The sequence below is a fragment of the Haliotis cracherodii genome, unplaced genomic scaffold, assembly GCF_022045235.1.
Source record: "Haliotis cracherodii isolate W230 unplaced genomic scaffold, xgHalCrac1.p SCAF_4, whole genome shotgun sequence".
Lineage (NCBI taxonomy): Eukaryota > Metazoa > Mollusca > Gastropoda > Lepetellida > Haliotidae > Haliotis > Haliotis cracherodii.
The window spans coordinates 45,120,380-45,134,040 of record NW_027266297.1 but is presented as its reverse complement, the minus strand read 5'-3'; the positions used below and the strand labels follow the sequence as shown (position 1 = coordinate 45,134,040).

Below are 13,661 nucleotides of genomic sequence, written 5' to 3'. Positions count from 1 at the left end.
CAATGATTTGTGCCTATGAATGTTCACAACTTGCAGCCTCAGTCCAAACAACAATAAAAACAGTGGAGAATTTGATATCACCACCAAAGAAGGCTAAGACTGTCCTATCAGGGGGAAAGGTTATGGCCTCCATGTTCTGGGATGGCGAGGTTTGTCATAGTGGACTATTTTTCAAAAGGCCAGGCGATAACCAAAGCATATTATGCTGCACCTCTGAGTCAATTTCGGGATGAAATTATGACTACTAGACTTTGGAAGTGGAGCAAAGGTGTGCTCTTCCATCAGAATAATGCACCATTGCAACAGTCATTGTCAGGCTACAAGCCACCTTATTCTCTTGGTTTGGCTCTGTCAGACTTCCATCTGTTCCCAAACATGCAGAAAGCTTTAGCCTGAACCCATTGTCTTGAACAACGACATAGCAGCTGTGGAGAGCCTTTTGGACAGCCAAGAGAAGGACCTCTACAAAACTTGGATAAAATCATTGTTGGCATAAATGTGGAAGGGAAATATGTTGAAAAAAAATCTTTTTAAAGTCTCAGAACCTATCAAAAAAACCTCAATGATAGAAATGGATAAATAATTGTAAACTAAAAGTAAAGTAATGATAAATAATTGATCAGTTACAAAGCAATAAATTGTGTTGAAAGAAATTCAATGTGTTCATACGATATATATTTTGTTTCCAAAACCACATTCCAAAAGCAAGTATATACACCCACTCAGTGAATGTTAGGGGGACATACCAAAGTCCTTCCTTTTAGAGCTGACTCATATATGCCCAAGAATAAAGACTGAACCTATCCTTAAGGATTCAGTTTAATTTCAAGTACTCAGAGGTACACGTGCTCACACAATACAAAATGTGATTAATCTGCATGATCATGTAACAATGAGCTAAACCATTCAAACCAACAGGCTCAAACATCAAAGCACACATAATAGTTTATTATTATCAGTTGGATCAGCATATATAAAACGTGTCGGTGCCAAGTGATTCATCATAGTGATCAAAGCTGAGAGCTATCCTCCTTGCCTCGAGTAATCTGCATAATTGATAGACATTGTTTTGCCATGACCAAGATGCCTACAAGCATCAGAAGACGTTGTATGACAAATGTGGCATACACCTGTATTGACTAGGCAAGTGGGAGCTGACAATGCTTCTTAATTATATATATATATCCTGTGTAGTTACTGAAACAGAATCAGCACAACTCCTCTCTGGGGAAATGATTGACGTCATCTACATACCAACACCCACAACAACATGTGCATGTAAGCAGGCTCCAGGACTGACCTGACAGGCTGTATTACACCCGGCACACTCATCACATCACTCTCACCATAAGTAAAGAAGAATCTGATACAATGGAAGTATTTCTTAATGTCAGAAGTTAGGTCGACATGTCATTGTACGAGATATAAGGTCTAACAATGGGCAATGTTCTTTCAGTGTGGCATAAAACACTTTCACCCAAGAGTAAACAAATGAAATTGATTGAAATAAACTCATATATTTTATTTCCTTCATGAAACAGCTGAATTTAGAACTACTGTTAGTATTCCAACAGTAAATGAATACACAATGCCATTTAGAAAGTGGTCAAATGTATCTAATGGTATATTTGGGATAACACTTTCTTAGTAAAGTACAGATTCTAGTACTTTTTGGGTTGAGTCCTGTCCGGGATTCGAACCCACACCTGCCAGGGTGAGGCACCTAATCGCCAGCACACAAAGTCAGCGATCTAACCCACTCAGCCACCGAGGCTTCCACAAAAATGGAAGTCCAACAACTTTGACTCAACCCAAAAAGTACCAGAATCTGTACTTTACTAAGAAAGTGTTATCCCAAATATACCATTAGATACATTCCAACAGTAAAGACAGAAATTTGAGATCCATAACACCTTGCAGCTGACCTGGTTAGAGTACATGTGAGAATAATGTTGAGTGCTGCTTTATCTTGGCACTTATACATGCCAGTACAGTTGACTGGCAACCATTTCAAATCACACAAAACAGGTAATAAAAATATGACATTGTGTCTTCAGTAGCCTCCTTTTGCCAGTATTTTGTTCCAGATGTCATGAGGTGTCATACAATGCACCACTGAGTATTACAGCTTGCAGGTAATCCTCTTTGTCCAACTCCTTGTTGGCAATATCTTACTTCAGATGACATAAAGTGTCATGCAATGCATCCCCAATGTATTACCTGAGTCCAGATCATCAATGAGTGCCTGTTTATCATCATCTTGCTTCTTGCTCATCATCATCTTCACTACAGATGTCAGGTTCTTCGGGCTGCGTTGAAAACACATATTAATGCAATATTATTCTTGTCTCGACAAATTTACCAAAGCCATGTTTAGCTCAATATTTTTATGACCAGACATTTAAGGTCATAATCATGTGTGTTATACTTGTCCCACATCACGCCAACTAATGTCATCCCCTGACTAGATATCAATAAATAATGCTCTCAATACTAATTTTAACGCTAGATTGAGTTGTGTCCTCAAAAATGTAAAACCACACTAGCTACTATCAATCTTCTTTGATTCCATAAACAACCTTTTTCTGGTGACACTAGGGCTTGAATAACTTCTGGAGATTCTATAGTTTTGAACCTGAGCTTTCTGATGTGTCAAGCAATCAAGTCTCTGCCTGATCTTATTGTATGTCCACTCGCTTTGGTACCATAAAAACAGGTTATATGCCTCACCTTTAAACTTTTGTGGACTCAAGCTAAAATTCAAGTAAGATAACTGATTTCACACAAGTGAGTGAGTGAGTGAGTGAGTTTGATTTTATGCCGTTTTTAGCAATATTCCAGCAATATCATGCTGAGGGACACCAGAAATAGGCTTCACACATTGCACCAATGTCGGGAATCGAACCCGGGTTTTCAGCCTGATGAGTGAACGCTTTAACCACTAGGCTACCCAACCGCCCCTGATTTCACACTAAGGTAATGCATGGTTCCTATAACACACTCTGACAGATTGGGTTCAGTCAGTCACATATGTGATATTGTAGTTGCAGCCACAATTTTAACCGAGGCAGTTAGCTTATTCATGTGTTATTCATTACTTCCCATTAGTTCAAATGTCATGTCACATTCATGCTTTTATTGTTATCTTCACTTGTGAAATGGCATACCCATTTTCTTAACATCATGCTCAACGGCCACTATCAATTCTTGATATGAGTTTATGAAAGATCATTTGCACTTTATGAATAAAAGTTGTTATTCCATGTAAGATACTGTAATATTTAATTAAAACCTTCATATAAGATAAACCTACAGTTCACAGCCATCATAAGAACCGCTTCTACATAGAATGATTGTCATGTGTTCAAAATAACACCATTGCACAAATACTAATATTATTGTTGCTTCTAGTTTGTAATTCAGTTGAGATACTGACTTCCCAACGAAACATAAGAAACAATAAAATCAGATATGATGAAATTTGTAAACATTATACACATAAATGTGATCTTTGGGTTTCTTCAACAATATTGATTTCTTACAAAATCATAACACATTGTTATCAGACCTGGGAGTAAGAGGATATATGTCATATGTCAGAAACATGAAACATAGCCAGGAAGTAGGGAAATGATTTTGATGACAATGTGGTGATTTGGGTTTTTTATTGTTGAGACAGTGCAAGATTGTATAATGTCAACTAGGACCAAATCCACACTTCACCTTGAAGTGATGACATAGCCTTGTCTACTGCAATGCCTCAAATAACTTCTTGAAAGAGTAAAGCATAACAACCTTAGGTATTTAGTAATCTACTCCCAAAATTAACACCTCATAGCAATATGTGGATCATTGAATGGCCACTACAAATTTGTCTCCAGATACAGTGGATGCAAACAGTACTTACTTTTTGGGTGATTTTGCTCGTCCAGATGATGCCTTTGATGCCAGACTGAGTCTGGAACCTTTGAATGAGCTCTTGGAGGGCGATGACTTGATAGAATCAGAGTCTGGAGGATGAAGCTCATTGTCAGATTTCTGGATGTTCATCTGATTCCTCTCGTCCTCTGACAATGGTCGTCGAAGCTCATCACTCTTCAGTTTCTCGAACCCTCCCTTCTGCCACATCCCGACACTTCCATCTGGGGCATTATACGTCAATTCAAAGGTCAGTGTTGTCTGAAAGAAATAACAAAGATGATCATTTTGAACATTTATACCTTTAGTGTAGGGCTGGGACAAGTCCAAAATTACTACCTGGGTACCCGACCCCCTATTACCCGACCCTACTCAGGTGCATCGTCAGAAAGAAATGCAAACATTAGCGACTTGCAGTATAACCACTGAGCTATGGTGAGTTTTTGTCATTAAACAAGGGTGCGGGTAGTCCTGTGGGTACCAGGGTCCTACTCAGGACCCACCCGACCCGAGTACCGAGTTACCCGTCCCAGCCCTACTTTAGTGCTTAGTTTTCTCAAATGGTGACATTGTTTCACTTATAATATAAATAATGATCATACATCCAAACAATAAAACCTTTCTCTAACCTTGCAGACTAACATTTTATTACCTGTATACTATAAAACTGTAAGTTGTTAAAATGGTAAACAGTAACCTTATTGAAATAGCAATAGGTTTAGGTTCAGCCTTACTCGCATAACCACATTGTTTGCATCCAGCAGCGAGTCTGATATCTTGACATTGCCAACTTCAATGAGTTCCTGCAGTATCATCCGGAAGGTCCCCACCAGTCTGTTAAGAAAGGAACAGAGTTAGTTATATTAATGTCTAAACTACACTCATTTCCATGCACTGTTATGTGACTTCATCTCTGAATATTTGAACCCCAGTTGTCTGGTCATGAATTCATGTCTAACAGTATATGAAACAACCAGGCGTGTCAAACAATCATATTCATTCACATATTACTTACCTCACACACTTCAATCCTGTCCATCTTGCTACAGGCAGAACAAATTACAGAAGTATGTTCAGAATGTACTCAGTTTTGGCACAATTCCTCTCTTTTCCCCTACACATTTTCATCCAGTTCCAGACCAAATGGACTGATTTATTTATTACATGCCACAACAACACAACAACCAGAAGTCGCAAGTCACTGTAGTGTTATAAAATATATATACATATACAACAAATATAAAATGTACTTAATTACCTTACTATGAAAGGTTTAGCAAACAAATCTTCAATATACACATTTTACAATTTATTTTAAACCATTGTCAAAGCCAAAACTGTGACAAATTATAGTTGGTCAGATGCAGACGTGGGCTTTGAATCATTAATGTAATGCAGTAGTTTCTGCTTGCCTACTTGGAAAAAAAAACCAGAAAAATATTGGACATATTGGACAATAAAGTTTGATCTATATTTCATATGTCAGATGTCATCAATGTGTTGAAAGCTGTCTAGTACTCATTCAACTAGGAATATTCTTTCATAGACCTGTCAGACAGTATACACAAAAGAATATTTGTGGTCTGAAGTGTCTGGGTTGTTCAGTCTGCTGTTTCTGGAGTTTCAATTATTCATGGACAGGCTCTTTTCTTTATTTCATAAACACTGTAGACATTTCGAACTCAGCAAAGTAAATAACAAGTTCTTTTTACGTTCCAATGTATCCGTCTAACGCATACCTGAAGATCAATCATTCATCCTGTTATCAACATCATTTGAACAAAGTAACTATTAAATGGATAAGGATATTACAAAAGATTGCCATGAAATGTATAACAATCAATTTCCTCATCTCAAGCAGCGTTATCCTGCAAGACGTGTGCCAACATCAGAAGTCTTGATCTGTAGCTATTTGATCCCTAATCACAACTACAGTATATCCTCCCTAAATGTACATTTACACCAGTTTTGAGACATCAAATAAAGAATAAATACTAATTGATTTCTTGCCTCTCTCAAACATATATAAATAAGGTATGTTTGCTATCGTGGCACAGAAAGTTTGATTTGACTCTGAATCGGTCATGAGGGAAATCTCACTGTCTTTCGATAATGCTAGTCAAACAACTACTCCTGCTTTAAATAAAGTTGGAAGAATCGTCTGCATTTGCCATGAATGATGAATAACAGATTTTCTGTTTTCTGAGAAACCTGCCAGCACAAAGAGAAATACACACTTGGCAGCCTTGGGCTTATCCATTGATTTCCCTTGTAGAAGGAAAATAGAACACTAACGTATGTTTTAAGGATCTCTCAAGACATTCAGAAACAAAAAGTCTTGTATCAATATTACAGAGCTGTTGATAAGTCGAAGTGATCCCACACTTACAGAATGGGGAAAGAAATGAATGATTGATCTGTTTACCTTCAGTGTATGGGGGCCATGCAACCACTTATCACAGTGTCCCTCTGTCTGAATGTAAATACATATCCTACCAACAAAAAATATGGGAACGATTTGAATGTAGTTACCGTTCAGGTGTACATTTACAATACCGTGGCGTTGCATCTGAACACAACATCTAATCACAATGACATTTCACATCATGCATGAACAGCATGCGATGCACACAGAAGTCAAAGAACTCACAATCACTAATGCAATTGAACTAAGCACTTGCTTAAAAACGTCTCTGAGACAGTACCTTATTAAACAGACAAAATGGCGAATTGTGGGAACGATAGTGGGGTGGGGGGTGGAGGAACGTCTGTACCCTAAGTTACCCAAATCAAAAAGTGTAATTTCTTGAATGTGGTGTAATGGGTGGGATTGCAATGAGACCTGGGCATGTGTTAGGCCTAAAAACTAAAAAAATACACCTAGAAAAGATTGTCTCATCACATTAACTGCACTAAGCAAAAGAGTCATATCTGCTCCTGTTACAACAGAGAATTCCATACAATAACAGGAAGGAAAATTTCACCGTTAAAAACAGGCTTTTTGCAGCTCGCCTGAAAGCAAGGCATCCTGTAAAGGGTGTGACGCCAACAGCTTACCAAAGGTGCCAATGATTGGGGTTGACTTGGCAACACCAGGGAAAAACTGTGTGCCAATGGCGTTACACCATGTTAACAGAGGAATCAAGGTTTTGCCTCTGATTCACAGATGGCAGAAACTCTGTTGGCTAGGTAATGGCAAGTGGTAATCCAGGGCAACAATTCTTGACCTTGATCTGTATGGGGGCCATTGAAATGGCCAGCGATATGTTGACAAAGTTTTGAGTACTGACATTCTTCCATTTGCTAGAATCATCGCCAAAAATGTTAAATTGGAAGATGATAATGCCATACCACATCATGCCCAGGTCATCACCGATTATTTCTGATGAGAAGACATATGGTCATTGGACTGGCCAACTAATCCCCTCATATGTCCCCAATAGAGCGGCTGTGTGATGTTCTCAGACGGGGAGTGTATGCCAAAGACCCAGCACTGGCTGATGTGGTCCAGCTTTCTCTTCAGGCAGAATGGGCAACCAATGGCAACCATATGTAAGTTAATCAACAGTATGCCATTAAGGTGACATGCATGTATCACCCAACTTGGTGGCCACACCAAATACTGATCTACACGCCCCGAATTAATTTTCCAGACATTTATCATTATCATTATCACTATCATTTCATCTGTCCCTTATTTATTGTCGGAAGTATATGTATGCTAATTGTGGTTGCGGCCTCCATAGTAAAGTACAAGCATGGAGCTGGCTATGTCAGACCAAGGATCATAATCAGTAGTATATCTTGAACCAATCCCCTATCTGTGGATCCTGGTATCTGAAGGGTTTACAATGTGTTTACTGTGTTAACAATGAGTTGCAGTACATAAGACCACAGACCCTTCCATCCACGGTGCCATTGTGCAGGTACTGTCAGCAACATCATATGACCTAGCGTATTCACATTTTCACCTTGTTGGTATCACACTTTCCTTTACAAATATTGTTTAGGTTTGAGAATATTAGACTTTTGACATAATATATTTAGGAATGAAACATGTAGATCATAGTCATGGTTGTTGTACATCCTTGGATTCATTGATGCCATATGTATCTCTGGTCTTCCTTCTTGCATCCATATCAGGACAAATGTCCTTCCCAGTGTGCAGATGAAGCTAGCTGTATTGCCTGTACAATCCACTTACCGGTACACATATTGGTATACAAGCGTTGTCAGGAGGAATAATACATACCACAGGTAGTGTTAAAATCAAATATCCAAATACATATAAAATTTTAACCTTAACAAAAAGCAGAATTCAATTGCTTAATCATCACCAAAATATATCATATCAAATGTAAGTTGCAAATATGAAAATGTGTCTTATTCATATACATGTACTAACATAAACCAAATGAAGAAACTCAGATTCATGAAATGAGTTATTTCTGATATGGTTACAAACATACATACGAGCGCAAGACTGTTTGGTTCGAAGTGGATCAATGATCAATTGACCATGGCTTATTTCAGTACGATAGCATAAGGTGCTGCTAAATAGGTTCCGGTTGGCCCACAGGTGTTTGGTATCAGGTTTTGAAGTTAAATATGCCATCTTAATGAAACCTGAAAGGTCCCTTGGGTTGTTGCTGCAGAGGTTTTCATTAACTGATGCATCAGTTTCACGATTAGCACAGCCATTATGACCAGTAAGTGGCAGCATTGAAATAGATTGTTCTCACAAGACTTTGTTTGGCACAAGAACAAAAATATAGGTTTTTAAGAACTCTCATAGGATATTTTAGAAAGAAGGCATTTCCATAAAGCGACACCATTTTTTAATACATTAGCTGTGTGGGTTAGTCTGCTGTACAAACAGTTTGAGCTGACTGTTTTACACTGAAGCATTTGCAACATATAAGGAAAGATTTATATCAGATATAATATGGTTATTAATGTTTGATATAACATTCCCATTCTGCTACATATTGTCAGTCAGGCATTTCCTGTAAGTGTAAAGCCACATCCTCAAATTCAGGGTACAGGAACAATGACCAAGGAAGGGCATACTTATATGCAAACAACTGTACATATGCTTTCAGCATTATTCCAGCAATTTATCCCACATTGTACCTATGTGGGGAATCAAACCTGGACCTTTGGTGAGCTGAGCAACCACTTAAACTTTAATTTGTTTGTTGTTTAACGCCGCACTCAGCAATATTCCAGGTTTTTAATGATGGACTGTAAATATTCAATTCTGCACCAGACAATCCAGTGGATTGACATCATGAACATCGATCTACAACATTGGGATACGATGACATGCATCAACGAAGACACTGAGCCGGACCACCCAATCCCGTAAGTCGTCTCTTATGACAAGTATAGTCGCCTCTTACATCAGACCTGTTGCTGAGACCTATTCTAACGCGGATCTTCCCTGGTCCCACTTGAACTACATGGCTACCCAACCCTAATTCAGTTACACAGAAGGCTGCAGGCTTTATTCAGTCATGAATGGTCCATTCTAACAAAACTCGATTTGGGCCAACATATACAGTAACTAAGAGTCTAACAAGGAATCATTTTTTAATTGGCATCTTTAATTATCACTGATCAAGATAAACACTGAGCTTTCATTCTGGCACTAAATCACTAATGATCCCTATGTAATCAACAATTATGCCTTCAGGGTGCAACATTAGAGTAGATCATTACTTGTAGTCTAAGTTCTTTGTTTGGTTGTTTGTTGTACTCAGCAATATACCAGCTATACGGCGTTCTGTAAATAATCAAACCAGACTGTAGTCTAAGTTAAGTTACTGTATTCGACGTAATAAGCGCCCCGCTCTTATAAGCACCCACGGCGATATTTGTTAATATATTGGCAAGTGAACAATCCCAATTAGCACTCCTTCCGATTGATCAATGTATACAAGACTTATTTATTCGTGTATAATACGCACTCGTATGTTATATGCACTCTTATATATGGGCAGTTAAATTCTGGAAAAATATATCTGTCGTATATAAACAGTTCAGGCCGTCAGCATAAACCACGAAATCTATTTTTCAACTCTGTTTTTTTCCACCAAAATAATATTCCAATAAGAGCCCCCTATTTCTAATTTTGAGAGTGCCCTGGGCGCTTATTACGTCAAATACGGTAAGTTGAGTAGGTCTACAAAATAATTTCTATGTACCAGAGCAATTGTCTATTTTTTTTCTGATATCTGACTTCAATTTTCATCAATGTTCCCCCCAAAAGGATAACATTTCCATCAATGAGTATTAATTGTAGCCTACACCAGTCAGTTAACCTCACTGACATACTCATGACTCCCTAACAAACATCTTATAGGTTGAGTGCAATATTCAAAGATGTACAATATAAGTTGTTCTGAGGGGTAAATGGGTTGATGTACCCTGTGTGTGAACCTATATGAACAAATAATTATGACAGGCCATGGATGAACTTGACAGCAACTTTTGAAGTATTACTTCTTGTGGCTCAATCCGGTCAAGCTCTGGTGTCATACAAGCATATGGTACACGAGGGACATTGCTGCTGGTGAGGACAGATGGCCATTACCAGGGAATATGATGCTCCTACTGGAACCTGTGCTTTAGACAGCTCTTCTCATATTGACTTTCATTCGCAGAATTGCTTGGATGTGAGATTGTGTTGTCTCGTCTACATCAACCAGCAACTGTACAGAGACATAGTAAGGTGCTGATGGACAGGCTCAGGCACCACTGAGAGTGCTGGGATTACCATCAAGTGACATCCAAAAGTACAAAATAACAGGGCATCAGGGACATGGAGTCGTTATGTATAGGATAAAACACGGCGCCAAGGTTATGCTGGGAGTTTTACTCATAGATTCAGACAATTGACAATCAAATATGTCTGAATAAATTGAGAAAATATATATCAAGCAAAAATATATTTTGGCATTAAAGACGCTTTATTGGAGACATAGATTATTGTTAAGTATATAAAAACCTATGTCAGTAGGGGTACAGGCTTTAATAAAGTATACCATAAATAACCTATGTCAGTAGAGCTTCAGGCTATTGTATAGGTGGTGAAAACCCCTATCGGCGGTGATGTGGACATCATTCTGTCATTGAACATAGCTGAACCAGACAATAAGATCTACAGATGTCAATATACGAATATCAGAGACATCCAAAAACAATACATGACATCTGTGTCCAACAGGGACCCTTCAATGTAAGTCTTTCTGGACAGGAATTTTAATTCATAGCTGTTGTTAGTGCTATGACTGGTGTTGTTAGTGCTATGACTGATGTTGTAAGTGCTATGACTGATGTTGTTAGTGCTATGGCTGATGTTAGTGCTACTGCTTACATTGTGAGTGCTATGACTGATGTTAGTGCTATGGTTGATGTTAGTGCTATGGTTGATGTAAATGCTATGACTGATGATGCTAGTGCTATGACTGATGTTAGTGCTATGGTTGATGTTAGTGCTATGGTTGATGTTAGTGCTATGACTGATGTTGTTAGTGCTATGGCTGACGTTAGTGCTATGGTCGATGTTAATGCTATGACTGATGATGCTAGTGCTATGACTGATGGTGCTAGTGCTATGACTGATATTGTTAGTGCTGTGGCTTTCATTGTTAGTGCTATGACTGATGTTGTTAGTGCTATGACTGACGTTGCTAGTGGTATTGCTTACATTGTTAGTGCTATGACTGACATTGTTAGTGCTACTGCTTACATTGCTAGTGCTATGATTGATGTTGTTAGTGCTATGACTGATGTTGTTAGTGCTACTGCTTACATTGCCAGTGCTATGGCTTACATTGTTTGTGCTATGACTGATGTTGTTAGTGTTATGGCTGACGTTAGTGCTACTGCTTACATTCTTAGTGCTATGACTGATGTTGTTAGTGCTATGACCGATGTTGTTAGTGCTATGGCTTACATTGTTACTGCTATGACTGATGTTGTTAATGCTATGACAGATGTTGCTAGTGTTATGGCTTATAGTGTTAGTGATATGACTGATGTTGCTAGTGCTATGACTGATGTTGTTAGTGCTATGACTGATGTTAGTGCTATGGTTGATGTTAGTGCTATGGTTGATGTTGTTAGTGCTATGGCTGATGTTAGTGCTACTGCTTACATTGTGAATGCTATGACTGATGTTGTTAGTGCTCTGACTGATGTTAGTGCTATGGTTGATGTTAGTGCTATGGTTGATGTAAATGCTATGACTGATGATGCTAGTGCTATGACTGATGTTAGTGCTATGGTTGATGTTAGTGCTATGGTTGATGTTAGTGCTATGACTGATGTTGTTAGTGCTATGGCTGACGTTAGTGCTATGGTTGATGTTAATGCTATGACTGATGATGCTAGTGCTATGACTGATGGTGCTAGTGCTATGACTGATATTGTTAGTGCTGTGGCTTACATTGTTAGTGCTATGACTGATGTTGTTAGTGCTATGACTGACATTGCTAGTGGTATTGCTTATATTGTTAGTGCTATGACTGACATTGTTAGTGCTACTGCTTACATTGCTAGTGCTATGATTGATGTTGTTAGTGCTATGACTGATGTTGTTAGTGCTACTGCTTACATTGCCAGTGCTATGGCTTACATTGTTAGTGCTATGACTGATGTTGTTAGTGTTATGGCTGACGTTAGTGCTACTGCTTACATTCTTAGTGCTATGACTGATGTTGTTAGTGCTATGACCGATGTTGTTAGTGCTATGGCTTACATTGTTACTGCTATGACTGATGTTGTTAATGCTATGACAGATGTTGCTAGTGTTATGGCTTATAGTGTTAGTGCTATGACTGATGTTGCTAGTGTTATGGCTTATAGTGTTAGTGATATGACTGATGTTGCTAGTGCTATGACTGATGTTGTTAGTGCTATGACTGATGTTGTTAGTGTTATGGCTGACGTTAGTACTATGACTGATGTTAATGCTATGACTGATGTTGTTAATGCTATGACTGATGTGGCTATTGCTATGGCTTATGTGGCTAGTGCTATGGCTTATGTTGTTAGTGCTATGACTGATTTTGCTTGTGCTGTGGCTGACGTTAGTACTATGACTCATGTTAATGCTATGACTGATGTTGTTAGTGCTATGACTGATGTTGTTAATGCTATGACTGATGTGGCTAGTGCTATGGCTTATGTTGTTAGTGCTATGACTGATGTTGCTAGTGCTGTGGCTGATTTTGCTTGTGCTGTGGCTGACGGTGTTAGTACTATAAATGATATTGTTAGTGCTATGACTCATGTTAATGCTATGACTGATGTTGCTAGTGCTATGACTTATGTTGTTAGTGCTATGACTGATGTTGTTAGTGCTATGACTGATGGAGTACTGCTGCTGTGTTGTCCTTGTTTGTATTCCTAGGGAACTACTGCAGTGTAGGACTGTTTGTGACAGGAAATCCATTGGCTGCCCTGCATCAATGGGATGTGGTGGTGTTCCCAGTAGCTGGTGGAAGAACTCTCTCCAACAATTACCCTGACCCCACCTACCCACTCACAAGGACATCAGATGAGTTGGTGGGGTGGGGAAGACATACAGACACTCAATATACATAGCCTGATCAAATGCTTCCACATTGTATAGACAGGCAGAGGTCTCAAAATAATCGCAATTGTTGAGTTGCTATGGATACCATACTTCATGAGAAAAGTGGATTCTTTCGTAAACCAACACACTTCTTTTGAAA

General features: G+C 38.6%; 1 protein-coding gene across 8 annotated transcripts in view; it reads right to left on the bottom strand.

Moving 5' to 3' along the window:
- The window catches only part of LOC139480297 (otoferlin-like), a 216,407-nt gene that overhangs the window by 128,134 nt on the left and 74,612 nt on the right, over positions 1-13,661 (bottom strand). For all 8 annotated transcript variants that reach the window (XM_071263348.1, XM_071263351.1, XM_071263354.1 and 5 more), the window contains exons 4-6: positions 4,653-4,752; positions 3,908-4,179; positions 2,221-2,309 (exon numbers count right to left, since the gene is read on the bottom strand). In XM_071263348.1, coding sequence (XP_071119449.1) covers positions 2,221-2,309; positions 3,908-4,179; positions 4,653-4,752 — 461 coding nt within the window. The remainder of the gene's footprint in view (positions 1-2,220; positions 2,310-3,907; positions 4,180-4,652; positions 4,753-13,661) is intronic.